The sequence below is a fragment of the Emericellopsis cladophorae genome, assembly GCF_022114955.1.
Source record: "Emericellopsis cladophorae strain MUM 19.33 chromosome Unknown NODE_4_length_1054762_cov_117_872525, whole genome shotgun sequence".
Classification (NCBI taxonomy): Eukaryota; Fungi; Ascomycota; class Sordariomycetes; order Hypocreales; family Bionectriaceae; genus Emericellopsis; species Emericellopsis cladophorae.
The window spans coordinates 971,358-996,609 of NW_026250929.1; the positions used below are offsets into that span (position 1 = coordinate 971,358).

The following is a 25,252-nucleotide window of genomic DNA, read 5'->3' on the forward strand; positions in this document are numbered from 1 at the left end:
GCAAACAACCACACCTGCGGTCAAAGGTCACAGAGCTCAGTATCGACTCCCGCGATGCTCTTCTCCAAGCTTCAAGTCCTGGCCTTGGGGCTCACCCTAGCCTCCGAGGTCACGGCTCGCGCCGTCGATGTGGACACAGAGTCGATGTACAGCCGCCAGCAAGACCTCGTCACGTGGGATGATCACAGTCTCTTCGTTCGTGGCGAGCGAGTGATGGTCTTCAGCGGCGAATTCCACCCTTTTCGTCTGCCCGTGCCTGGCCTTTGGCTTGATGTGCTTCAGAAAATCAAGGCTTCAGGCTACAACTGCATCTCCATCTACATTGACTGGTTCCTCCTCGAAGGTGAGCCTGGCGAGTTCCGAGCCGAGGGCATCTTCGATCTCCAGCCCTTCTTCGACGCAGCGAAACAGGCAGGGCTCTACGTCCTCGCACGCCCGGGTCCTTACATCAACGCTGAGGTCTCGGGAGGTGGCTTTCCGGGATGGCTGAGTCGTGTTCCCGGTGCACTGCGCACCAACACGGACGAGTTTATCGGGGCTACGGACAATTATATCAAGGAGATTAGCAAGGTCATCGCCAAGAACCAGATCTCCAACGAGGGGCCCGTGATCCTGCTGCAGATTGAGAATGAGTACCAGCACGCGCTAGATGGATACGACATGCCCTCTTACGATTACTGGAACAGCGTGAAAGGGCAATTCCGCGACACGGACATTGCTGTGCCCATCATTAACAACGAGGCCCACCAGTATGGATACATCACAGCGCACACGCCAGCCAGCGTCGACATCTACGGGCACGACGGGTACCCCCTGGGATTCGACTGCGAGAACCCACAGAGCTGGCCGGAGGATGGGTTGCCGACGGATTGGTTGGCAATCAACAATGAAATTGCGCCTGACACTCCATATACAATTCCAGAGGTAAGTGAGCTGTTGTCCGCGATGATGCTCAAAGGGACTGACGCGTCGTCTATGATAGTTCCAAGGAGGTGGCTTCCAGCACTGGGGCCAAGCCGGCTTTGCGAACTGTGCCCTACTACTCAACATGGAGTTTGAGCGCGTCTTGTACAAGAACAACTACGCTGTTGGCGCGACAATCTTCAACATCTACATGGTGAGCCGCTTTCTCAATGTGAGTTCTGGCGTAGCATTGACCAAGGCAGATTTACGGCGGCACCAACTGGGGTAACCTGGGCGGCCACATGGGTTTCACATCCTACGACTACGGCGCGCAGATCACAGAGGAACGTCAGTTGTGGCGCGAGAAGTACAGCGAGGTGAAGCTACAAGCCAACTTCTTTCACGTGTCACCCGCCTTCCTTGAGGCAGACCGGTTCAATTCGTCACTGCAGTTCACGGACAACGACGCTATCACGGTGACCCCTGCCACGACCAACTCGACCAACTTTTACATTGCGAGGCACACGGACTACAGGAACACCGAGTCGGTACCCTATCGTCTCACAGTCAAGACGGTCGACCATGGCGAAATTGATATCCCCCAGCTGGGTGACAGTCTTGTCATGAACCGGCGCGATTCCAAGATTCACGTCTCCGACTATCCTGTGGGTGACAAACATGTCATTTATTCCTCTGCCGAGGTTTTTACCTGGTGAGTTCCACAAATCAAGCAATAGTGAAAACTGGGCTAAACGGTTTTGTAGGAAGAAGTACGATGACAAGACAATACTCGTTGTATATGGTGGCCCCGATGAGCACCACGAGCTCGCCGTTGCAAACGACGACAGTGACTTCAGCATCCTCGCAGGAAGCGAGGGCGAGAACATCTCTGTACAGAGCACCAAGGATGACTACACTATCATTTCCTGGGATATCTCGGACGATCCCGAGGACCGTAAGGTCGTGCGTGTCCATTCGGACTTTTACATCTACATGCTTAGTGCGTTTTTTCTCGTGGTTGACCAATACATGCGACGCGCATGCTGACAATAGTAGACCGCAACGAAGCCTATAACTTCTGGGTACCTCCCACTGGCGCTGGCTCTGACTATGGCACTTCGGACGTCATCCTCAAAGCCGGCTACCTGATGCGCACCGCCCAAGTCGACGGCACGACCTTGCACCTCGTGGGTGACGTGAACGCAACCACCCCCATAGAGATCATCGGTGGTGCCCCAGCCGAATTGGAAGCTCTCACCTTCAACGGACGAAGCCTCCAGTTCACCCAGAGCAACTTCGGTGTTGTCAAGGCCACCGTTGATTTTGAGGCACCCGATATCAAGCTCCCCTGCCTCAGCCACTTGCAGTGGAAGAAGATTGATTCTCTGCCAGAGCTCTCCGGTGACTACGATGACAGTGCGTGGGTCGATGCCAACCTCGAGGAGTCGCCCAATGACCGATACCCCATCAAGACACATGTCTCCCTGCGGGCCGGTGACTACGGGTTCCACACCGGGTCTGTTTTGTTCAGGGGCCACTTTACCGCGAACGGCAAGGAGTCTTCCTTTGAGATTGAGCCTCAGGGCGGCTCCGCCTCCGGATCCTCGCTGTGGCTGGACGATACGTTCCTCGGATCGTATCTGGGAGAAGCTGGAGTGGTCAACGGAACTATCACAGCGGATATCCCTGCGCTCGAGGACGGGTCCGAGCACGTCTTCACGTTGGTCATGGACCACATGGGCTTGCACGACAACTATGTCGTTGGCGAGGATATGCTTAAGGATCCCCGTGGTATCCAGACGTACGACTTCCCCGGTCACAAGAGTAGCGACATTGCATGGAAGATCACCGGCAACCTCGGCGGGGAGCAGTACGCCGACAAAGTTCGAGGACCTCTCAACGAAGGCGGCCTGTTCGTAGAGCGTCAGGGCTTCCACCAGCCATCTGCGCCCACGGGCGCGTGGGACGAGGGCAAGCCGACGGACGGCATGAGTGAGCCTGGCATCACGTACTACACGGCGACCTTTGATCTTGACATTTCAGAGGGATACGACGTGCCCCTGGCCTTCAAGTTTGACGATGATGTGTCGGATGGCGTCTATCGCGCCCAGCTCTACGTCAACGGATACCAATACGGCAAGTTTGTTCCTCTGATGGGGCCCCAGTACCGTTTCCCCATCCATGAGGGCATCTTGAACCACCATGGGGAGAACACGATTGGCATCACCATCTGGGCGCAGGAGCGTGGGGGCGCGAAACCCAAGGGACTCGGCTGGGATGTGTCCATGGTTACGGAGACGGGGTTTGGTCAAATCGAGCTCAGCCCTGCGCCGAGGTGGGAGGAACGCGAAGGGGCATATTAACCACCGCGTGTGAAACAATATGACGCATGGTCTATTTCTTGCCCCTACATCTCTACCATGGTGAACATCACGGCCCAACGCTTCTCACATGTTGAATCGTCATTACTCATAAATTAACTTTGATCGCTATCGTACCATCTTCTACTTCATGAGATGCTGCTCCTGATGGCTGACCGAATGCCTCTTGTGGGTAGAGTCTTCGGGATACTCATGCTCCACTGTAGGTTCGCCAACATGCTCCTTCAACACGCTAGGAGGCACATGGGCAGCATTCGTAGGGTCTGACGGCCGGTGGTCGCTCGCGAAGCTAGTGTTGTTGGTATCAGTGTGATGTTGCTCGCGGACGCGAGGGTCAAGCTTGTTGAGTTTCTCATTGTGATGGACCGGACCAGTCCTAGTGTTCTCTGTGGGCATAGACTCGTGGCCGAGGGCGTTGTTGTTGCGGGGCGTTTCAGTGTCGACAGTGACGTGCGAGTGTGCATTGTCACCGCGAGGATCGTGGGTTGGCTCGGTGTAGGTTCCCATGGGATTGAGGGAGCCGCCGACGAGATTGTGGGCGTCGCCAGTGGGGGCAGCGGCTGTGTCGGTGGTGGAGTGTAGGTTGCCTGTGGTGTTGTGGGTGGTGTTTGCGGGCACGTTCTCGTGGTGATGAGTGGCAGAATTGGTGGTGGTGGTGGTGTTGTTGTTATTGTTGTTGTTGTTGTTGTTGTTATGCTCCTTGTGGCCGCTGAGGGCTTCCTTGGCCTTGTTGATGAGGGAAGACATGGTCTATTTTGTTGGAGAGTTTACTTGAAGATGGGGTTGTTCCTGGAGTTCTGGTCTGCAAAAACAAAGATGGTGTGAAGAGTAAATTGTCAAGACTCTCGGCAAGTGGGAAGACTATATAACAACCAAGAGATCAGGGTCCTCGACTACGTAGCTACCTCATATTTCGTCATAGTGGGTACCTTGTGTCCCCAGGTCCGCCACTTGTAGGGAGGCCGTGTGCCGTTTTCGATCATCAAAGCTTCTCAATCACGGCTGGATTGCCCGAGAGGCGTGAAGATGGTGGTGATTGCGTCGTGGGTTTGTGGACGCCGCCGCTGCGTCATTGGCATTTTGGCGGGGAAGAAGCAGGCAATGAAGTGCCGCCCCACGTGGGGCAATGACGTGTTGGTTCACAGTACAGACTGCTAAGCTTCGAGGCTAATTATGACAGCCCATTGATATTACAGTACAGCTGCAAATTGGCTGGGCGATCGCTTTCTCTACGTGGAGCTTATCCAGGGCTCTTTTCGAAACTTGCCCGGCGTGTTTCTTCCAATGTTCCAAGAATAGACGGTCTGTCATAGCAGGCTGGAGCTCGACAGGCGGGACATAACCATCAAATTTAGCATACCCAAGTTCTCCAGTGTGGGAGTCCACTACCTCAGTACTGTCGAGTGCCGGCGCTTCTGCGCGATATTGCAACTTTCCCTGCCCAGGACGGGCCAGAATTGAGCGATGAACAGCTTTCGGCATCTTACATCATAGGCCTCCTTGTGTGATCTGAACTGGGTGTTCCCAATCCCAACAGCGTTGACGGAGCCTGCGTAGGCCATCCGATTGGGATACAGTATGCGCACGTAACCTTCGTGTTGCGAACATATGTTCCACGCCTCACCTCAGCCAGTACCACGTTCCAGCAGCAACAGCGCCCGCAGCGACCATCCACGGCAGTAGAATCATCAAAGCCTTGGTCGCGTTCGAAATGGTAATGTCCATTGCGATCTTCCCCAGCATGGCCGCCTCGTTCAACCACGGAAAGTCTTGATCAGGCACGTCTTTCCCGAGGAACTCGCACAGCGGCCCCCAGCTCTGCCCCATCCTGTACTCCAGCATCATTTCTTTGGGCACCGCCTCGCGTATCCTCCTCGCGTGCCGATCATACGCCTCGCGTGACCTCTGCTCTGCCTCCTCCGGCGTGCTGCTGTCGAACAGACCCAGTAAGAGTTTGCGCGTCGCAGTGCCGCCGTGGAACCCGACGAGCGGCTCAATGTATTTGAGGGAAAAGTTGGACATGGGTCCCCACACGGTTGGCACCAGACTCCCAAAGACGCTCTTGTGCCACTTGTCAAAGTCTCTGTGCACCAAGATGACCTTGGCGTCCGGATAGGCCGCTATCAGCTCCGGGCCAAACATGCTCGCGGCGTCGGTGCAGGCCTCGTGGCTCCCGTAGAGCTGGTCCCAGTCCTCGCGCGTCCACGGCTGGCCAGTGTAGGTGGGCAGGCAGGGGAACGTGGCGTCGGCCGCGGCTGAGAGCAGGACCCAATCGTTGAGGCGGTTGATGTACTTTGAGGTGTGATGGACGTCCTTGTAGCCCAAGATTGTGAGCGCCTCGGCCATAGACGTCGAGCCCGTCCGTGGCAGCCCCAGGGACAGGACCTTCATGTCGCGTTGGGGCGGTGATGAAGCCATCCCGAGTGCATTCGAGATGCAAATGACTTGCAGTGAAGGGGACAGGTTGACACGCTTGGCTTGTCGACGGCGGAAGCAGACGCTGGTGCACGAGGCCTCGTCAGATTGAGACCATCAAATTCATCCTAGCCATGAACAGCCAGCTAGCCAGCTAGCCAGCGGTCGGCCATTTGCCCGTCGCCTCGCCCCACTTTTCCATGGCGGCGGCCGACGTTGGTGTGTAAAATCCAAGTCGGGCATCTCCAACTCCAAGCGGGACGGGTTGGATGGATGGAGGCCGGACGTGATCACGAGGTTGTCGCACCAGTGCGTGCTTGGTCTGCGACGCGTCTGAGAGTTGACTGCATGCGAAGAAGCGACCCCGCGTGTTGCCGTTCCTATTAAAGCAGCAGGGACTTCCGCATCTCAAGATACCGGTGTCGGGTATCTTTTAGGTATTGGTGTTTCGTGGAGGCTGTTGCGCTTTGGAGTCTTGGACTGGATGCTGTTCGTCCTGGATGGGTGCGGAGAGCTCGGCCGCGACTACCGGGTAGCTGATTGCTCCTGGACGACGACGGCCGCGTTGCTTGACCATGTGCAAGGAGGGAGCAGAAGCTTCACTACTTAGCCTAGAGAGAACTTTTTTGAAACCATTATCTCTCCGACCCTGAGAGAGCAAGTGATGGTGTTTTTGAAGATTTCAGATCTCCTAATTGCCCATCGTGGCTCGTCAGCTCCAGATCCCAGGAGCGTCTTGCGCCCACTGAACGCGCCCCAATTGCAGCGTCGCCTGCCCACGCGGCGGGTCCAGCCGACCGCCAGTTCCAGCTGCGTGATTGGACCGGTTAAAGAGTTGGCTAAAGCGCACGCGCTATTCCAGCAAAGGACTGGAGCTGGCTGATGGACCCCGAGCGCATCTTAGGGGACGACAATTGAATGCCCAAGCCCAAGTATCGCAGGTACGTGAACATGGCTCTGAGCCTGGGACGCGGACAGGTATCTCTTGCTAGGGCCCGTCCCCACTTCACTCATCGTGACGTTTCTCACCACGACCAGTCGAGAGAACATCGCGGGGCAGGCAGGTCGCATGTAAGAGGCGGGGGAGAAGTTTGTCGGGTCGATAATTCAGTCTTGCGCGCTCAAAACCCTCTCTTTTTCTTGTGATCCATTTCTCGCGATTCTCTCTTCTCTTCTGCTCCCTCATTGCCATCTTGCTTGCCCTCCTCTGCGCCATACACTGCTCACTGAGACAGACGACGAACCAGCCAAATCCCCGCAGCCCCTCCCTCCTCTACCTTAGCACTCTCCCGTCTCACCAGCCTCACCTCAAGCCATTCACAATGGCGGCTCCCAAGAAGGATGATCTCAGCGTAAGCGCTCTCATTCACTCACAGAGAAAAGCCTGCTGACGTCGGCAGAACCTCTCCTTCATTCTCAACAAGCCCAACGAGGTGACCTTTTCCGACCGCCCCAAGCCCACCCTCTCCTCACCACACGATGTGCTCGTCGCCGTCAACTACACCGGCATCTGCGGCTCCGACATCCACTACTACCTCCATGGCGCCATCGGGCATTTTGTCGTCAAGGACCCCATGGTCCTGGGGCACGAGTCGTCCGGTACCGTGATTGAAGCGGGCGAGGGCGTGTCCAGCCTCAAGGTCGGTGACAGGGTCGCCATTGAGCCCGGCTACCCATGCAGGCGGTGCCACGACTGCCGCGCGGGACAGTACAACCTGTGCCCGGAGATGGCCTTTGCTGCCACGCCACCCTACGACGGCACCCTGACCGGCATCTGGTCCGCCCCCGCCGACTTCTGCTACAAGCTGCCCGACAACGTCAGCCTGCAAGAGGGTGCCCTCATCGAGCCCCTCGCCGTCGCCGTCCACATTGTGAAGCAGGCGATTATCACACCTGGCCAGTCCGTCGTCGTCATGGGCGCCGGGCCCGTCGGCCTGCTATGCGCTGCCGTGGCCAAGGCCTACGGCGCCTCCAAGGTTGTCAGCGTCGACATTGTCCAGTCCAAGCTCGACTTTGCCAAGGACTTTGCCGCCACGCACACCTACTCGTCGCAGCGCGTCTCGCCCGAGGAGAACGCCAAGAACATCCTTGAGCTCGTCGGCCTCCCGCGCGGCGTCGACGCCGTCATTGACGCCTCGGGCGCGGAGCCCTCCATTCAGACCTCGCTGCACACCGTCCGCATGGGCGGCACCTACGTCCAGGGCGGCATGGGTAAGCCGGACATCAACTTTCCCATCATGGCCCTGTGCCTCAAGGAGGTCACTGCCAAGGGCTCCTTCCGCTACGGAGCTGGGGACTACCAGTTGGCCGTCGAGCTGGTCGCCACGGGCAAGGTGGACGTGAAGAAGCTTGTCACGGCAACAGTGGCTTTTGAAAAGGCGGAGGAGGCGTTTAAGAAGGTCAAGGAGGGCGAGGCCATCAAGGTGCTCATCGCTGGGCCCAACGAGAAGATCTAACTAGGCATAATTAGTCCATAATAATGTGGGAAACAGGCATTCGGCCGAATGCGGATTGAACCAAGTACAGCTGGTATGAATAAGTCCAAGCGGTAAATACGGGGTGATTCGTACCTTATCATGCATCCATTGCATAGAATAAGCTTGCTTGTCGACGGAGCTAAGTCTCGATTGGTAGGATTTGGAGAAATTCGCTTCATGTTTCCGCCCTACAGGGGTGGCCGATTCCGCTGTTCTGTCCAGGTCCAGTCCTCCTGGCCCTGGGCGGCACGCTGCGTCGTGGGCTGGCTATGGCTTGGTGATTGCTGCTCCGTTTTCGAGCTGAACAGTGATACGGGCATCTTCTGCCGAATACAGAAGTACCTCTTACCAAAGCTGAGCGAGCAAGTGACAGGGGACAGGGCTGATGGTTTCGAAATTACCTCTCTTGCCTTTTGCGTAGAGCAACATCTATGGGCCACCATCACTATGCGGAACTTAAAAGCTTAATAATTGTCTCCCACGGCCCTCCCAGACTGTGACGGGTCCGTCTGCGCCAGCCCTGTAGCTCTTGGCAGGCCTTTTCCCGCGCGCTGATTGTGCCTCGTGAGCTCCCATCGAGCGACAGTCCCGGCATCGCAGGACACTAGGTGCGCCAATACGGTGCGGCTGAAGAGGATCAGCCATTCACTATCGAATTTGGCGCAAAGGACGGGGGTCAGTCTGCCTTGTGACCCCCTCCCCAGCGGCATGCGCGCCCTGCCGCTCGGTCTTCTTTTTAATAAGAGCTGTTGATGCCCAGCTTTGTGAGCGCAGCAACCGCCTGCCCTTGACACTGTACACACGTACGTATAACGTAGCGAACAAGATGTCGACTGAGCATGTGCCCACCGAGGACAGCCGCCATGAGCATGTCCTCAAGACGCCTCTCTGGATGCTTGTCATTCGTGGCTTTCAACTCCTCATCTCTCTGATCATCGTCGTCCTGGCAGGTCGTCTCATGCACGATGCCTACTTGGACGAAGAGGGCCTCGCGCTGGCGATTGTAGGTGCACTCTTCGGGCAAGCTCGGCTCTGGAAGCTTACCTTAACTAGTCCCTCATCACCTGGGTCATCGTTGCTTATGTCGTCCTCGCCGAGAAGCTTTCTGCGCTGCACAACGCATACCACATCATCGCCGTTCTGGTCCTAGAAGGCTTCATGGTGATTATGTGGCTCGCAACATTTGCCGCCGTCGCTGCAGAGCGTGCTCGGTACGTCGTAAGAATCCAGACGTTTGGATGCTTCGACGACGGCAGCTTCCTCGACAGCAAGACCTGCTTCACCAAGAGGGACGACAATGTCATTCTCTTCAAGACTGGCGCGGCCATGCTGGCTGCCATTGCTGGCCTCGGTGCCCTCATGTGGCTGCTGTTCATTGCCACCTTTGCATGGACCATGGTCATGTTCTTCCGTGGTCGCAAAGAGGGACGATTCCTGTTCAGCACTGGTACCACCAACGAGCATCAGATAGAGAGCCAGGCGCACATGCACCCGGCCGGCCAGCCAGAGAAGATCGTACAGCCGCAGTACCAGCCGCAGGCACAGTACCCTCAGCAGCAGCCTGTAGGATACTACCAGCCCCAGCCTGGGATGCAGCCGCAGCAGGAACAGTACATCCAGCAGGCATATCAGCCGTCTTTGAGTTCGCAGGCCGTCAGCCCGCCACCGCAGCAATCACAAGGACCGTACCAGCCGCCGACACATGAGCTGCATGGCCATCAACAACAGCCAAATGGACAGTACCAACAATATCCGCCGCCTCCAGGCCAGCAGCAACCCGGGTATCCGCAGCAGTCTCCTCCTCAAATTTACACTCCTGCCAACGAATTGGAAGGTGGACAGCACGGGCAGCATTACGAGATGCCGTCGCCTCCTCCGGCCTCGCCCCCGCCGGCCCAGCAGCATTAGGCATGGTTTTAAGAAGTGATGTTAGGGTTGGGCAAGTTCAGCGATGATGGAGTTGTGTCACCACGGGTGGCGTCTGTGTCTATATCAACGTAATCAGAATAAATTTTGAATATCTCATCGAGATTTTCCAACGTGAGTCAAGTACAACCAGGATGCAAAGTGCCAGGCACGTGTGATGGCGATGAGTGATGATGGGTGATGGGCTGTGTCTCCACAAGTACTTGGACCGCTGCGTTTTCTGCCCTGGTGCTTTCCATGAATGGCAGGCGGTCAGTTCTACACTCGTTCCGTCCGAGCTGGAAGCTACGATACTGCTCGTCACGACTTGTACCGCCACGGCTTCATCACGACGCTTTGTCCGAACCAGGCATCAATGCGGTAGTCGGGAACCGTTTTCCGGCTTTCAAATCACATACAAGCACTTCGCCCATGGCCGCCATGGCCGCAGACGAACCATCCGCTCCCTCAGAGCACCTCGGTGTTCCCTCGCGCAACCCGCTACCACTGTCTGCCTCGCAAGAAGCGCAGGTACGGGATATTTTCTATGCGCGCGTACGGAAGAACTGCAACGATGAGATCAAGGGTGAGGGACCCCGTAGAGGCGTTGCTACGATGGCAATGGCCTCAGTCCATCTCTGCTCTACAGTAACATCTGCTAACAGCACAAGCCTTCGCTGCCTGCGCCCTTGGTCGCACGTTCACTGTGTCGTTTGCTTGCCGAGCCGAGCATCGCGCCATGAATGGCTGCATGACCCGTCACGCGACCCAAGAAGAGCACGACCTTGCCCGAGAAGAATGGTTCAACATGCGCCTCGAGCGACAACGCGCACGGGAGCGCAAGCAGAAAATGGCAGCGGCGCAGGAAGACTTTATGAGAGAGTGGTGGGGCCTGCCTGAGGACGTACGACTATCGAGGCAAAAGGAGATGGAGCGACAGGTGGAGCGAGTCGGTGGCATGGCCGCCAGGGACAGAGAGAAGAAATGATGTACAAGCGAGGAGAGGAAGACCCGTGATGCATTGGCCGGCGTTTGGAGTCGTTTTATATACATCTGTACCATATGGGACTGTTGTACAAGTAGGAAGATATCTTATCTCAAGGCAAGACAACATGGCGTTCCTCCAGGCCGCGGCGGGCACTTCGACGTGACGATGCGACCAACAGCCATCCGATCATTAGTCGCTGGCAGAAGTTCGCGACCAACGACACCAGCTCTTGTGCACTTGAGCGTCCAAAAGATCGCCCGACTAAGCGCCCCGACTGCACACTCGAAGAGAGGGTCGCTCCCCCATTCGACAAGGCGGCGCCTCTGCGTCGGGCGCTTAACGACACCTGCAGTGTGATGCGTCCATTGATTGGGCCGCCCTCCCAAGACCCCTGGGAAGACGGGTCTATTTTTGGGCCATCGTGGGCATCCTCCCCGCCAAATCGCAGCGGGAAGCGCCTTTGGATGGCTTTCAACGAGATGGGTGCTATATCTCCCCAGTGTCTGCCCTTGATGGACCGATACACTCATTCGGGTTCCGTTTCTGCTGCATTCGAGGCTGGTATCACGACGAACGCGGTAGGGACGACTACGACCAACACGAAGAAGACGACGACGATCATGCAGCGATAGCCTCAACATTGATACCCCATTTAAGTACAAGCACCATGTCTTCACCAGCGCCAGGCAGTTTGTCGCTGTTTCCCAGCCCAAATAGCTCGCGACCACCACCAGTTCATCGCAACGTGACACCCTCAGGCCGCCGATCGGAATCTCGAGAGCGCAGGGCGCCGACCCCTCAGAGCATGCGTGCTCAGACACCGCAACAACATATCCCAGAGCTAGGCCAGACGCCGCCACGACAACACCGACGGCAGGAGACGCCTTTGCAATTCGACGGGCTTCTGACCCAAAGGGCTGAGTCTAATCTGCTACCGCAACCAGTTCAGCACCAGCAGCGCAGTTCGATCTCGAAGCTGCCCCTGGACGACGGAGGTGATGCGCCAAACGCCCAGCCACTGCGTTCCATCTTCCCAACATACAATCCCAATGTGCCACTAGGTCAACAGGACTATGCGCCCACGGCGAAAAGTCCAAACCAGATCCCCCGAGCGGTCATCAGCCGTCAGTCCTGGCGCGACCCGCATCCAGACGAAGATGGTAGCGGCCACAACCTCGCCCATTCGCCGCGGGGTGGCGAGCCGGCTCCCCATCGTTGGGCACAACCCCGGCCAAGCGAGCCACCCGTCGTTCCAAAGACCAGCTCCACCGAGCAGCTCAGGAGTTTCTGGAAAGTCGCCAACGGGTGGCAGGCTTCGTCGTCCGAGGGGCGAGTGTACTGCATGAAGTTGACCCAGGAGAAGGATGCACCCGTCTACACGCTGTCTTCGTCGTCGCAACCTTTCTACAATATCCGACTAGATCCTACATCAGCCTCCGCGCGCGTTACGGTGATGCGACATGATCCGACCAAGCCGTACAAGGACTCAGCCGCCGAGGCAGCGTCTTCGTCACCGTCGATCCTGGGCGCGCTCGCTGCCACCGGGGGCAGTGATCCAAGCAGTCTTTCCTCCTCTAAAATGACTGATGGGAAACACTGGCAAGAAACTCTCACCACAACCTTGGAGGAAGAGTCTCGTCGCCATAGGCCAGAAGATGGCCTTGTGGCCGTCTTGATGCCCACGCCAGCGACGAAGATGGCGCTGGAAAAGGCCAATGATCCTCAGGCACAGATGATGGCGGAGAGGGAATGTGGGCGCCTGGTGTGGGACGACGATTCGGACAGCTACTTCCTCGTTCACCCAGCCCTTGCAACGCCTTTCTGCGTCACGATTGAGAGGTCGCCTGCGTGGTCGAGGGTCGAGTACACGCTCGAGCATCATGAGTCGCCGAAGCACCTGGCCAAGCTGACCAGGGATGGCACCGGCGGTGGCTGGATCGAGGTTGACACGGGCTTGGCCAGCAAGATTGAGGCCTTTTACGTTGTCGACGTCGCCATCACAGCGTTGATGCTCGTCGCCAACGCGGATGAGAGGAACCAGCCCGCGCCCATTGAGCCCTTTGAGCCCCCGCCATCGCTGTCGCCGCCGGCGGCTCTGATCGGCGCGCCACCGCCCGCGCATAAGAAGAACAAGAAGTCCCTGTTTGGAAGCAAGAAGCCACAGATGGAGGCGTTTGAGATTGATCTCGAGAGTCAGGACGACAGTGTTCGCAAGGAGAGCAAGAACAAGGTCAAAGTGAGAGAAGGCATCGATAAGCTGCCTTTTGTGATCAGGGCGCCGCTCAAGGTCGTCAAGGGGCTCTTTAAGGCGTTTATTTGGGTCTTGACGATTCTTTTCAAGTGTTTGAAGTTTATGTTTACACCGTGTTATCGGTTGGTCGGGAGTAAATACTAGCTGGATCTAGGGATAAGAGGTGTGGAAATGAATGTGATCATGACTTTGGGACTGGACAGAGTCTCTCTCTTGGTGACTACGTGATGCGATCAGTGATCAGATCACGCTTTCGCATCCCTTGTGCTGCACTTCCCTTCGTCCTGTTCGATAGCACCCGAAGTGTTGGCTGAAATAGCAATGAAGAACACGGGCATGTGAGCGCCTATATCGGACACAGCAATGTAGCCAAAATGATCAAATAAGCCGCCACAATCGTCTTTCCCCAAAATTGATCATCTACCTCTTCCTGGCGCGCACCTTGAGTTTCTGGCCCCGCCTGGTAGTCCCGCCCGACGTAGCGGTCTTCGCCATCTTGGCCCGCGTCTCGTCAAGTTCCTGCTCCGCCTGCTCCAGAATCTCCAGCTTCTTCTTCGTGCTCGCCAATCTCCGTTTCAGTCGCCACAGCGCATCTGCTCTTTGCGCCTCCTCTTCCGCCTTCTTTCCCTCTCTAGACTTGTCGTCGTCGTCTTCCAATTCCAGATCTTCATCTTCAGCCGCCTGGTCGACTGCTTCCTCCATCTCCTCCTCGTTGTCGAAAAAAACGATTTTGCGCGCCTTCTTCTCGGGTGGACCAAAGTCAAACTCGCTGTCGTCGTCGTCATCCGCGCCCTCCTTTTCGTCGTCTTCGTCATATCGACCGTACCCTCGCGAGAGAACAAGCTGCTCCTCTAAACGTTTCACCTCCTTGGCGGCCACGTTTCTCATTGTGCGCACGTACGCCAGGTCTTGGGTCTTGAGGCTTCGCACAGTCTCCTGATCCAACGTTTTGTTTCCGCGGTCGCCCTTGACGTTTCCCGTCCATTTCTTGCCCTCTTTCAGCCGTAGTCCAGGTCCCTGGCGCGACAGCATGCCAAAGTAGAATTCATCTTCGTTGCGCTCGGAAGCTTTTTGGCGGAGGTTTTTGAGTTGCTTCTTCTTCTCGTTGTAGTCTTTCGCACGCTTGGAGTAGTCCTGAATGAAATGTCAGTAGGCCGTTCGGACACGACGAGCGTTGGTGCTACCTTGTGCTTCTCGAGGAGACCGAGGCGACGGCGCTCGAGGGGCTGCGCACGCTCGCGATGGGGGCGCCGTTGAACGGCGTTGCGCATGGAAGACATTTTGACTGATTTTATGGTCTCGACTGCTGGCAAATGTCGAGAGGACGGTACAGATCGACCAGTGGAATTGCGGTGGTGGATTAGTTGGTTGGCGGAAGGGACGAGGTTTGGAACAGTCCGGTCATGATAAACTTTAAAGTGGGGTATTGTTCTTTTTGATCGTGACGACCATTTAGACTACCCGATACATCGCTCGCACAGATGCACCAGGCTTCATCCCGTCATTCCGTCCCCAGATTACTACATCTCCATCTCCGTCGCATCGCCCGTCGCAACTACAAACTTATCCCTTAATGGGAGATCCCTGCTGCTCGCTCCTACAAACACCTCATACTCGGCCTCCTGTATGACCCATTGCTGCCTGTCGACATCCCACACTGCAAAGTCGCGCTTATCCAACTCTATCTGAACAGTAGCCTGCTCGCTAGGTTTTAAGTGGATTTTCTCAAAGCCACGAAGCTGTTTAGGCGGCGAATTCGGTATGCCGAGGTAGAGCTGCACGACTTCTTGTCCTTCACGGTCGCCCGTATTAGCCACGTTGACTGTGACAATGGCAGCAGTATCCCACATGTGGTCCCCATTGCAAGCCGTCGACGATGAAATATCCACGGCCGAAATTTTCAGATCCGAGTAGCTGAACGTTGTGTAGCTCAATCCAAAGCCAAACTCGAAACGAGGCTCGATGCCCTGCTTGTCAAAGGCGCGATAATCAAGGTATGAGCCTTCCTTGAACTCACACTGCGGGTCTGTGTCGCCCTTGAACTCCAGTCCGCAGGGGTGTAGCACCTCGCCATAGTCGCTCTCGTTCTTCGCGATTGTGTAAGGCAGCTTGCCGGAAAACCCAGCCTCGCCGTAGAGCAGCTTCACCAAAGCAGGCCCGCTGTCCTGGCCAGGCAAATGGGCAACGACTGTCGCTGTGACGTTGGGATGCTCGATCCATTGATCGACGAGCCTCGTGCCTGCTGTGTGAATGACGACTATGGTGTTGGCGCATTGCGAGGCGACCGAAAGCACAATGCCATCTGAAAAATCGTCGTGCAGGCCAGCGCGGTCCCATCCCTCGGTGGCGATGGCGTTGATGAAGACCAGGCAGACATCGGAGGCACCGTTCACCTGGGGATAAGGTGACGAGAGATCCCAGTTTACCCAGGCATCCGTCGCATGAGCCTTGTCCTGGATGGCGCTCAGGGGCTGGGAAGAGTCAGCAACGTGTGGGAGTAGAGAGTTTTTGACCTACATCAAGCATGTATGGGGGCGCATTGGCGCCAGCCCGCCCTCCGGTAGTGATTGTACCTCCTCTCGCAGATTGATCAAAGACCTGCTGCGTACCTAGCTCGGCAAAGCCCATCTCCTGTGAAGATGTATACCCAAGCTCAAATAGCTTATCCACATTCTTCGTCGGTGGGACAGTGGCGTCATACCCGAATACTGAGATCATCTTGGGGGGCTCCTGGAATGGCAGCGCGCGGTTCTCGTTCTTCACAAGGACGTGGCCTGCGATGGCCGTCTCCAATGTGCTGGGTTTGCTGGCAGGGTCCCGAGCTTCGACCTGCTCATGCGGTAGCGTCAAGTTCGACATACCGATGCCAGGCGCGGGAAAGTTATTGCCCTCCTGCCCTACCAGGTACCAAGCGGCAACAATTCTGGTGGCCATATCAGTGATTCTTTCTTCGCCGACAATTCCGTTGTTCACAGCATCCGTGAGATTTTGCCCAAAGTGGCCGCCCAATGGCATGACCATGTCCAGTCCAGCATTTGCACTGTTGAGATTGTGGATTGCGTTCCAATCCAAGATGACGAAACCCTGAAAGTCCATCTCCTCCTTCAGCAGCCCGTTGAGCACCTTGCTGTTCTCGCAGCTGTATGTGCTGTTGACGCGCTGGTACGAGCACATGACCGAAGCCACGCCTGCGCGGACAGAGTCGACAAAGGGCCAGAGATAGAATTCGTGCATCGTCTTGTCATCAATGTTGGAGGACACGGCTTCGACGCCAAAGTATGGCCTGCGGTAGGTCTCCTGCTCGTTGCCAACCAAGTGCTTGATGTTGGCCATGACACCCGCTTCCTGATGAGCGACAATGGTCTCGTAATTGAGCTTGCCTGACAGGTAAGGGTCGACGCTGAACCCTTCCCAATTCCTCCCTCCTAGGGGACTGCGGCCTAGGGGGCCGGCGTTTGGACCCAGGATGATATTGACCCCTTTGGCTTTGAACTCCTTGCCCATGTACCAGCCTCGCTGCCATGTTAAGTTACGGTCCCAGGTGGCTCCTACGTGCAGAGCGGAAGGGAAAGCCGTAACGAGGTCGGTCGCGCGAACACCGTTCCCTGCGTCGTGCAGACACAGCCCCGGATATTGCAAACGAGGGATAGAACCAGTCATGCCTGCGCAAGTGTTGGGTGATTCAACACCCATGGTGATGTTCACCTTTTCCTCCAGCGTCATCTGCGAGACCATGGCTTCGGCGGATGCGTATGCCGATGTCCACGCCCCGGTGCCTCGACCCTGAGGTGACGGGTAGACATCTGGCGACTCGAAAGTCGCTGCGCCTGAGAGACTGGCCAGGCCTGCGAAAGCCAGAATAGACTTCATCATGCCCGAGTTGGTTTGCTTGCGCGATGTGAAGGAGAAGGAACCGCGTGCGGCGCAGAAGTGCGCTGGTGGTTTGGCCGCCAAATTATACCCCCAGCTCAACGACGTGTCAAGCTTGTGCACTGGGTATATACCTCGTCTCCTCAATCATCCTTTGACGGACTTGGCAACCGTCACACCGGTACTTTATCTATCCGAAAGCAGCATCCCTAGGACGAACAGGGAGCTCCACCGGCTCCTCACCGCTCATGTTTGTATGAAGTCGTACCGACAATCGCGTTGGCGTTGCGAAGAGCCGGGGAACTGCATGGATTTCCCCGTGCGGGGAGGCTGTTGTGACTGTGACGCCTCGTGTGGCTTTTCCGGTGGGGCGCATCGTGCGAGAATTGGGATGGGTTGACAGGCTAAAGATTTGATGAGTATTGCATGCTGTGTAAACATAAGCTGCACACCGGTCCAGATCCTTCGAGCCGAATGGCGGACAGCAATGCTCAACGACGGGACGCAAGTCGCAAATTACCCGACGGCTACTGCTCAACACAGTTACCCTGAAGCTGTGAACGCGCAACGCCTCGTGCAGTATGCGTGTTTAATCAAGCTTTGGGAAGAGGGAGCAACGTCATAGAATCTTTGGCAAGTACTTCAAGAATATCCTGTCCTGGCTTGGACGCAATATCGGGATCCCGATCCTCTTTGACGCGGTCGCTTTGTGTTTGCGGCCAATAGCTCTCTGGATATGTGTCTCATCATGCTGTCGGGGGCATCCTGGCAGGGAAGGACACAAGACCGGCAAAGTCTTCTAATTGCTCCAGATAATACACGGACTGTACATATATATATACAAGAGTATAGTTTGACACATTAGTCACGCCATCTCAGGCCATACTCCTTTAGCTGCTGTTCGGTCACCTGCCCAGGTGCTTTGACAAAGGGGTCTTCACCCTTTCCACCCTTGGGAAAGGCAATCACATCTTTGACCGTACTCGTGTCTGTCAACAGGGCACACAGCCGGTCAAAGCCTAACGCGAACCCAGCGTGCGGCGGGCAGCCACTCTCCAGGGCGTCGAACAGATGCTTGAAGTCAGCCACTCTTTCGTCCGACATTCTGAGAATGTCGCGCATGATAAAGGACTGGATTGCCGCAATGTGGATACGCTCGCTACCTCCGCCTACTTCTGTTCCATTGAGAACGAGATCATAGGCAGCGCTCTTGGACTGCAACGGGTCCGTGAAGAGGGACTCGAGATCGGCCTTGGCGAGGGGCGCAGTGAAGGGGTGATGGCAAGCTGCGATGCCGGCGTGGGCGTCGATGGCCTTCCAGGGCTCATCGGACTCGATGGGTTGAAACATTGGGAACTCTGTGATCCACGCAAACTTGAGCGAATCTGGTTCGCCCAACTGGGGTGGCCGACTCATGGCTTCGTTTTCGACGAGGTATGTCCAAAGGAGTCGCCTGAGGTCACCGATCTTGGTAGAAGACGATGTATACTGGCCATTCTGGACAGGTCGGGCCTGGAAAACGACAATATCGCCGTCATTGAGCTCCTGCCCGCTAGACGCGGCACTTACGATGCTTTCGTAGTCGTGGCCGATAGACGAAAAGCCACCCAGAGGCTTGCTAGAATCATGTATCAAAATCTGCGGCATTCCGTGTGGGTTCTTCGTGAACTCTTTCGGAAGCCCGTCCATGAAGTCCACTATTAGCCGTTGAACCTGAGATGGCGGGAGGTCCTCGCTCAGAGAAAAGCTGAAGGCTTCTACAAGGGGGTCTTCAAGGTGGGTGATCATGCTGACAAAGTGCTTTGCAGAGTCAGGGATGGGGATCGCGTTGATCTGTCTAGTTAGTTCAGCTCGCTAGCCTCCGATTGATGGACTCACCCGCCCAGGTATACGTAGATCTGGCTTGTCAGAACCGTACATCTTAATGGCCTCGGCAAATGTTAACCTCTCAAAGGAGTGCGCTGGCGGTCCACCATTCTCTTGCATTTCTAAACTCGATAACACCGGTATCCGTGCCCCATCACGGAAAGTTTGGTAGCTTCTGTCTGGCTGGAGAAGTTTGATCGATTTCAGGACAATGTCCTCAACATCCTTCTGCACGTGCTCTGCTTTTGCGAAAGCCCATTCCATGTCCAGCTGCGAGAATTCGGGCTGGCGGTCGGCTCTCGAGTCCTCGTCGCGGTAGCAACGCGCCCATTGCATATATCGTCCAATTCCGCTTGCGACGAGGATCTGCTTGTACTGCTGCGGGCTCTGGGTGAGCGCATATGCCAGGCCTTTTTGCCGCGTTGGCACCAGAAACTCCCTAGCGCCTTCGGGTGTTGATTTGAACAGCGTCGGCGTTTCGACCTCGGTGAATCCCTTGTTCATAAGCTCATTGTTCAACACCCCTTTGAGCCAAGACCTAAATCGTAGTCGAGCCTGGATCTCCGGGTGAAACTTCATCTGCAAGTGCCTCTTTGCTGGCGGGAAAACTGTCTCTGGCGTCACAACGAGGTTGCTTGGCGCATCGTTCAAGGTCTGGATGTCTCGCAGGTGGATGGTCGGTTTCGCGCCCCGTTCGCTCGCGGTTTCAAGGTCGCCTGTAACTAGCACGGGCGCATGCGCCAGGACATTCTTGAACTTGTTGTGTGCCTCTGCGTCGTGCTCATGTTTTGCGCAAAGCTGGTAAACCTGACCGGAGGGGAGCGTCAGATCGGCAAAGGAAAGATGCTTGCTGATTTTGCGACGCTTGCCTATTGAGCCCACGTATCGACCGTTGGCGCCGTTCTCGAGTGGCAGTTGAACTCGCTCTCGGTCTGTCCATCAGTCTGGTGAGCTCATCAATGTGCCAGACAACGCTTACATTGTGACCACGCGTCCATCAACTGAGCCTTCTTCTCCGGCGGAACGCCTGCACTACGCCTCGCGGTGAAATTGCTGAAGCCTCTCGCCGGCCATTGCAACGAAGCGACATGCCGGGTTGAACTCAAACAGGTATAGCGACGAAGCACCAGGCCGCATCGACAACTTGGAAGTCCCATGACGCTCTTTTCTGTGAACCCTTTAGGTTCCGCTTCAGTTGCACTCAAGCGGCAAGCGTGAAGCTTCGCATGAGCAGCCTCAGCCGAGGATATACCGACCCACCATAAAGTTCCCAGCTTCGCAGCCCCACCAGGGAATTTCTTCTCTTTTTCCTCTATCCCTTCCATTCAAGAAAATGTGAGTTTTCCTGCGCGCGCCTTTGGCAAGCCTTCCTATATTCGAGAATATCCCTGCTGACAATGCTTTTAGATGATGAGAACCGCGTGAACCAGATGATGCCCTGCCGCCCATCGGACCTTGCAAACTCTCCCCCTCGGGGCTCCAGTGGTTTGCTTGGAATGGTGTGAGCGGTTGGATGAAATGGGCGTCCGACACACCGACCTTGTTACTGCATCGGACGCGTTGGAAAAAAGCTCTGATTCTTATAAGAATGGAAGGTCTTACTGAGGGATGATTAGGGCGCCGTAGGAGTACATGAAATTTGTGTGTAGTATAGCCTTGGTCATGCGGGAAGCAGGGTGCCTATCGCGACAAGTGTCGCGCATGCCCTTGGCGACGTAATACCATCTTGTACACTTCGTCAAATGAAGCCACGAAATGTCCCCCATAGCTTGCATTCTTTCCGACGCACTGAAAGAAAGTGACGCTCATTCACGTTGCTGAGGTACTTTTCCCCACACCCAATCTCCCACCTAATGTCAAGTTCCCCTTAACTGCGGACTGCCGCGCTGCCCGGGTCCCATTCATCGTGCCAGTTCGCCCAACCACCAGCCAAGATCCCTGTCGCTCATCATCATTGCTGTCTGGCTCGGGCCTGACAAGTCCAGACTTGCTTCTGCATTCGTATTTCCTCTCAAAGCCAATCCTCCTTTCCCACGCCGCGTCCGCGCTTGCTCTGGTCCACTCGCGCTGCCGCAGGCCAGCTTCCCCTCCGTCATCATGTCCAACTCATTCGAGAAGTCCGTCAAAGGCGCGACCAAGATCAAAGTAGGCGCCCTCCCAGAAACTGTCCTCTAGCTATGGAACAGCTACTAACCAGACAAGAACGCCCCGCCGAAGACGAAATACATTGAACATATTCTCGTAGCCACACATTCGGGAGAGGCGGGCGTCGGGGAAGTCTTTCGGGCACTTCAGAATCGCCTGCGAGATTCGACATGGACGGTTGTCTTCAAGGGCCTGATCACGGCGCATCTGATGATTCGTGAGGGCGCCCCCGATGTGACGTTGTCGTATCTCAGCAAGCACCGCAATGCGCTCGCAATTAGCAATTTCGCAGACGGTTCGTAATGCTTGGTGAAAACGACCAAGAATCATTTCATTGACAAGAGCAGCGGTCACACAAGGACGCAACATCCGACACTACGCACAATACCTATCCGAGCGAGCCAAAGCCTACCGCGACACGCAAATAGACTGGGTCCGAGTCAACGAATCCAAGCTGGAGGGTCTTTCGGTGGAGAAGGGTCTACTCAGACAGACCGAGACAGTCCAGCGCCAACTTGCTGCGCTTCTGAAATGCGAGGTCTTCAGCGACGAGTCTGAAAACGAAATAACCATCACCGTCTTTCGCCTTTTGGTACTCGATCTTCTGGCCCTGTTTCAAGTCGCCAACCAGGGCCTCATTAGCGTGCTAGGCCACTTCTTCGAGATGAGCAAGTCAGACGCAGAGCGGGCAATGGATATTTACCGCACGTTCACCCGGCAGACGGAGCTTGTGGTCGCATACTTGAGCGTCGCCCGGCAGCATGAGCACCACACACGTGTCCAGGTGCCGAAACTGAAGCATGCACCGACACACTTGGCGAGACAGCTTGAGGAATATCTGAACGACCCGGATTTTGAGATCAACAGGCGGCAATTCATCGCAGAACAGGATGCCAAGGGCAGAGGCGGAGGCGGAGGGAGTACCGACAGTTCAACGAAGAAGGGGGATGATATGAAGTTCCCGGAGCCGGCTGCGAACAACCCCTTTCCCAAGGCGAATGCATCATCATCAGCAAGCAGAACGCAGAGTGCGGCACAGCCTGCTGTGAGCAAACCACCAGAGGGCGACCTCATCGACTTTTTCGATTCAATAGAGCAACCAGTCCCTGCGCAAGTTCAGCAACAACAAGTACAGGCCCAGCCAAGCGCATTCGACGGTATGCCACAGCGGATGCCGCAGCAGACTGGCTTCCAGTCCAACAATCCTTTTCCACAGCAGCAGTTGCCTCAGATGCCCATCCAGCAACAACCCACGGGCTTTTATCAACAGCCCCAGCAGCATGGTCTCCAGTCTAACTTTACAGGAGCCGGATTTGGCGGGTTCGCGCCTCAGCCTCAGCAAGGTTTCCAACCGGGTGCTCTAGGCAGTATCCCTCAGGATGGTGTGGCCAGCTTCCAGCCGCAGCCTCAACAGCAACCCACTCAGACAGGCGGTCTCCAACCCATGTCCACCGGAACGAACCCCTTTCGCCAGTCTATGCTTATGACGCAGCCCACTGGGGTCCAGAGTACTCCTGCGTCCATGCTGGCTTCGCCTACAGGATCCAACAGCCCCGGAAACCGCCAGTCCACTAACCCGTTTGCCCGCCCACCTCAAGGGCAGTCACCTCACACTTCAGGCAACGATTCTCCACTTCAGACACAACAAACAGCCCCTTTCCAAGCCACGCCAACCGGTACCAACCCTTTTGCCCGCCAGCAGCCGGCAACGAACGCCAATGCACCTCAACCCTCGACCGCCACCCTCGCGCCTCAGCCGACAGGCAGCACGAATCCTTTCCGCCAAAGTGCTTTCGTGAATCACAACGCAGGGCAGGGCTGGCAACACAACCAGCAGCCTATGGGAGGCGGGCTGGATCAACTACCCACCCAGCAAGTCTTCCCTCGTCCACTTCAACAGACGCCCTGGCAGCAGTGATCCGTGAGCAATCACTGCTCTCATATTCTTTACACATTCTTTACTTTGCCACATCATTCCAGCGAGGCGTTCACTTTGGTTTCTGGGGTTGCTCGTTGGTAGAAATCTGGGAAGTAGAAGTATCCTTCATGAATAGATATCATGTCTCTTCATTGTGTCAGTCCCCCAACGCCATGCTATGCACCAAATGTAGTCTGTTTCAATCAATGTCCATCCTCCCTCCCGTAGCGCCCGTAGCGGCGGCCTGGGCAGCTCCTTGCGTCGACACGCCGCGCTCACCCATCTCTTCGTCGACGAACACACCCAACCCCGCGAATGCCTCAAATAGTGCTCTAGAGAGGTATTCCTCAGCACTGTAGCCTCCGGCCTTCCAAGCGTCGTCCATTTTGACCTTTTTCAGGGTATCATTGTCGTACTGGGCTAGGCGCTCCCTGGAAACGTCCACCCGCGTGGGCAAGAGATCCAGGCCCATGAATGGATCATACGGGCCATCGTCGAGGACCGTGGCTGTTCTCTTCTTATCGACCAGACCGCGTATCGACAATGCGGGCGCGCCAGCAGCATCCAAGGCAACATCCTTCTTGTGCTGTCCTCGTTTCTTGAGCAGGATCTTGCTGACCGTCTCGTTCGCCTTGCCCTGCTCGCCTTGCTGTAAGGAGTCCAGCATCTCCTCTCTAAACTTGCGCTCTTGGAGCTTCTCCTCGGCTTCCTCTTGTATTTCCAGCTCGCGGCGCTGCTGTGCGAGGGCCTCCTCGGCGGCCATGCGTTTTCTTCTTGTGGCTTCGGACTCGTTCGCCAAGCGTCTGTTCCTCTCGATCTCGGCGCGGTGCTCGGCCTCCCACTGCTGCAGCTTGAGTTCGGCAAGCTTCTTCTTATCGTCATCTCCATTGACCAGGTCGTCCGTCAAGCACTCGACATCCTCCAGATACGCGTTGTAGCTATCGAGATCTTGGAAGTCATCCTCGACCTTGTTGAAGACCGTGGCGACGCGTCGCCGAATGTCGACTTCGCGCTGGACGCCCAAGTCCTGAAACCACGCTTTCTTGAAATCTTTGGTTCGGAGGGTCTTCCCACAGGACATGATCGGACATTTGCTGGGGCCTTGGTGGAAATTGTTGCGGATGCACACCGTGCAGATAGCATGGTAGCATATTGTCGAGACTCGAAATTCCATGTCATGGTTCAGATAGCGCATCCGCCCACAGGCGGGACACCTGTCAAGGGTGAAGTTCTCCTCGGCTTGCGTCTCGCGCGGCATGTTTCGTCGTGCCTTCTGTGATTGTCGGATCGGAAGTCGAGGGACGCGGGAAGGCTGGCTCGACTTGTTTGGAGAAAGCTCGGGCCATCTGGAGACAGCACGTCAGAGAGCTGCCCCTCCAAAGCAGCATCGAACATCATTATCCCTCTACCATCACCAACAAAGCTTCAATATGGCAGACAAAGGTTCGTCATGTATGATTAAGCTAAGCTCCTTTTACTAAAAATTATAGATCCTTCACCAGCGGAAGAGGCAGCTGCCCGCGCCAAGGAGAACGAAGAGCAGACAGCCCTCCCCTACAAATGGTCCCAGCAGATTCACATGCTCGAAGTCACCTTTACTGTTCCCGGCAACATGAAGGCACGCGACTTGGCGATCGAGTTTAAGCGCAACTTTATTTCTGCTGGTCTCAAGGGCCACGAACCTGTCATCAAGGGCGAGACACCCCACGACATCAACGTGTCGGAATCAACCTGGTTCCTGACCGCGAACCCGGACAACACCAAGACGGTTGAGATCCACCTTGACAAGGTGAACAAGATGGAGTGGTGGGCACATGTCGTCAAGGATGCGCCGACCATCGACGTCTCCAAAATTCAACCGGAAAACTCCAAACTGGGCGATCTGGATGGCGAGACGAGGGGCATGGTCGAGAAGATGATGTTTGACCAGCGACAAAAGGAGCAGGGTTTGCCTACAAGCGACGAGCAGAAGAAGGCGGACATTCTGAAAAAGTTCCAAGCGCAGCATCCAGAGATGGATTTCAGCAACGCCAAGATCCAATAATACAATCCATGGCAAAGGAAGGTAACAAATAAACTTTGATGGTTGCTCATTGTCAAACTCCCGCGTTACTTCGTGGTCTACAAGTGGAC

The 25,252-nt window shown here is 55.9% G+C and overlaps 13 protein-coding genes across 13 annotated transcripts; 7 read left to right on the top strand and 6 right to left on the bottom strand.

Moving 5' to 3' along the window:
• Positions 1-54: 54 nt before the first annotated feature.
• Positions 55-3,266, top strand: J7T54_006701 (beta-galactosidase A-like protein; the record flags this gene model as incomplete). Its single annotated transcript, XM_051503155.1, has 5 exons — positions 55-924; positions 983-1,117; positions 1,167-1,615; positions 1,668-1,903; positions 1,960-3,266. The coding sequence occupies 5 exons, from the start codon at positions 55-57 to the stop codon at positions 3,264-3,266; spliced, it is 2,997 nt and encodes a 998-aa protein (XP_051365511.1).
• Positions 3,267-3,407: 141 nt separating this feature from the next.
• Positions 3,408-4,031, bottom strand: J7T54_006702 (uncharacterized protein; the record flags this gene model as incomplete). The annotated part of the gene is made up of 1 exon (XM_051503156.1): positions 3,408-4,031. The coding sequence occupies one exon, from the start codon at positions 4,029-4,031 to the stop codon at positions 3,408-3,410; it is 624 nt and encodes a 207-aa protein (XP_051365512.1).
• An 873-nt stretch (positions 4,032-4,904) lies between these two features.
• J7T54_006703 (uncharacterized protein) lies at positions 4,905-5,675 on the bottom strand (the record flags this gene model as incomplete). Its single annotated transcript, XM_051503157.1, has 1 exon — positions 4,905-5,675. The coding sequence occupies one exon, from the start codon at positions 5,673-5,675 to the stop codon at positions 4,905-4,907; it is 771 nt and encodes a 256-aa protein (XP_051365513.1).
• A 1,346-nt stretch (positions 5,676-7,021) lies between these two features.
• On the top strand, positions 7,022-8,155 carry J7T54_006704 (D-xylulose reductase A-like protein; the record flags this gene model as incomplete). Its single annotated transcript, XM_051503158.1, has 2 exons — positions 7,022-7,051; positions 7,100-8,155. The coding sequence occupies 2 exons, from the start codon at positions 7,022-7,024 to the stop codon at positions 8,153-8,155; spliced, it is 1,086 nt and encodes a 361-aa protein (XP_051365514.1).
• An 847-nt stretch (positions 8,156-9,002) lies between these two features.
• On the top strand, positions 9,003-10,084 carry J7T54_006705 (uncharacterized protein; the record flags this gene model as incomplete). The annotated part of the gene is made up of 2 exons (XM_051503159.1): positions 9,003-9,179; positions 9,230-10,084. 2 exons carry the CDS (start codon positions 9,003-9,005, stop codon positions 10,082-10,084), a joined length of 1,032 nt encoding a protein of 343 aa, XP_051365515.1.
• Positions 10,085-10,513: 429 nt separating this feature from the next.
• On the top strand, positions 10,514-11,069 carry J7T54_006706 (Cytochrome c oxidase biogenesis protein; the record flags this gene model as incomplete). The annotated part of the gene is made up of 2 exons (XM_051503160.1): positions 10,514-10,667; positions 10,753-11,069. 2 exons carry the CDS (start codon positions 10,514-10,516, stop codon positions 11,067-11,069), a joined length of 471 nt encoding a protein of 156 aa, XP_051365516.1.
• Positions 11,070-11,874: 805 nt separating this feature from the next.
• J7T54_006707 (uncharacterized protein) lies at positions 11,875-13,464 on the top strand (the record flags this gene model as incomplete). Its single annotated transcript, XM_051503161.1, has 1 exon — positions 11,875-13,464. The coding sequence occupies one exon, from the start codon at positions 11,875-11,877 to the stop codon at positions 13,462-13,464; it is 1,590 nt and encodes a 529-aa protein (XP_051365517.1).
• A 276-nt stretch (positions 13,465-13,740) lies between these two features.
• On the bottom strand, positions 13,741-14,600 carry J7T54_006708 (uncharacterized protein; the record flags this gene model as incomplete). Its single annotated transcript, XM_051503162.1, has 2 exons — positions 13,741-14,454; positions 14,505-14,600. 2 exons carry the CDS (start codon positions 14,598-14,600, stop codon positions 13,741-13,743), a joined length of 810 nt encoding a protein of 269 aa, XP_051365518.1.
• Positions 14,601-14,840: 240 nt separating this feature from the next.
• On the bottom strand, positions 14,841-17,440 carry J7T54_006709 (beta-glucosidase M-like protein; the record flags this gene model as incomplete). The annotated part of the gene is made up of 3 exons (XM_051503164.1): positions 14,841-15,791; positions 15,838-17,304; positions 17,411-17,440. 3 exons carry the CDS (start codon positions 17,438-17,440, stop codon positions 14,841-14,843), a joined length of 2,448 nt encoding a protein of 815 aa, XP_051365519.1.
• Positions 17,441-18,051: 611 nt separating this feature from the next.
• J7T54_006710 (Aspartate--tRNA ligase-like protein) lies at positions 18,052-20,720 on the bottom strand (the record flags this gene model as incomplete). Its single annotated transcript, XM_051503165.1, has 5 exons — positions 18,052-19,023; positions 19,069-19,988; positions 20,036-20,083; positions 20,511-20,602; positions 20,659-20,720. 5 exons carry the CDS (start codon positions 20,718-20,720, stop codon positions 18,052-18,054), a joined length of 2,094 nt encoding a protein of 697 aa, XP_051365520.1.
• Positions 20,721-21,153: 433 nt separating this feature from the next.
• Positions 21,154-23,119, top strand: J7T54_006711 (uncharacterized protein; the record flags this gene model as incomplete). Its single annotated transcript, XM_051503166.1, has 3 exons — positions 21,154-21,201; positions 21,259-21,496; positions 21,549-23,119. 3 exons carry the CDS (start codon positions 21,154-21,156, stop codon positions 23,117-23,119), a joined length of 1,857 nt encoding a protein of 618 aa, XP_051365521.1.
• A 199-nt stretch (positions 23,120-23,318) lies between these two features.
• Positions 23,319-24,377, bottom strand: J7T54_006712 (uncharacterized protein; the record flags this gene model as incomplete). Its single annotated transcript, XM_051503167.1, has 1 exon — positions 23,319-24,377. One exon carries the CDS (start codon positions 24,375-24,377, stop codon positions 23,319-23,321), a length of 1,059 nt encoding a protein of 352 aa, XP_051365522.1.
• Positions 24,378-24,549: 172 nt separating this feature from the next.
• Positions 24,550-25,163, top strand: J7T54_006713 (Nuclear movement protein-like protein; the record flags this gene model as incomplete). Its single annotated transcript, XM_051503168.1, has 2 exons — positions 24,550-24,562; positions 24,610-25,163. 2 exons carry the CDS (start codon positions 24,550-24,552, stop codon positions 25,161-25,163), a joined length of 567 nt encoding a protein of 188 aa, XP_051365523.1.
• Between the last annotated feature and the right edge of the window lie 89 nt (positions 25,164-25,252).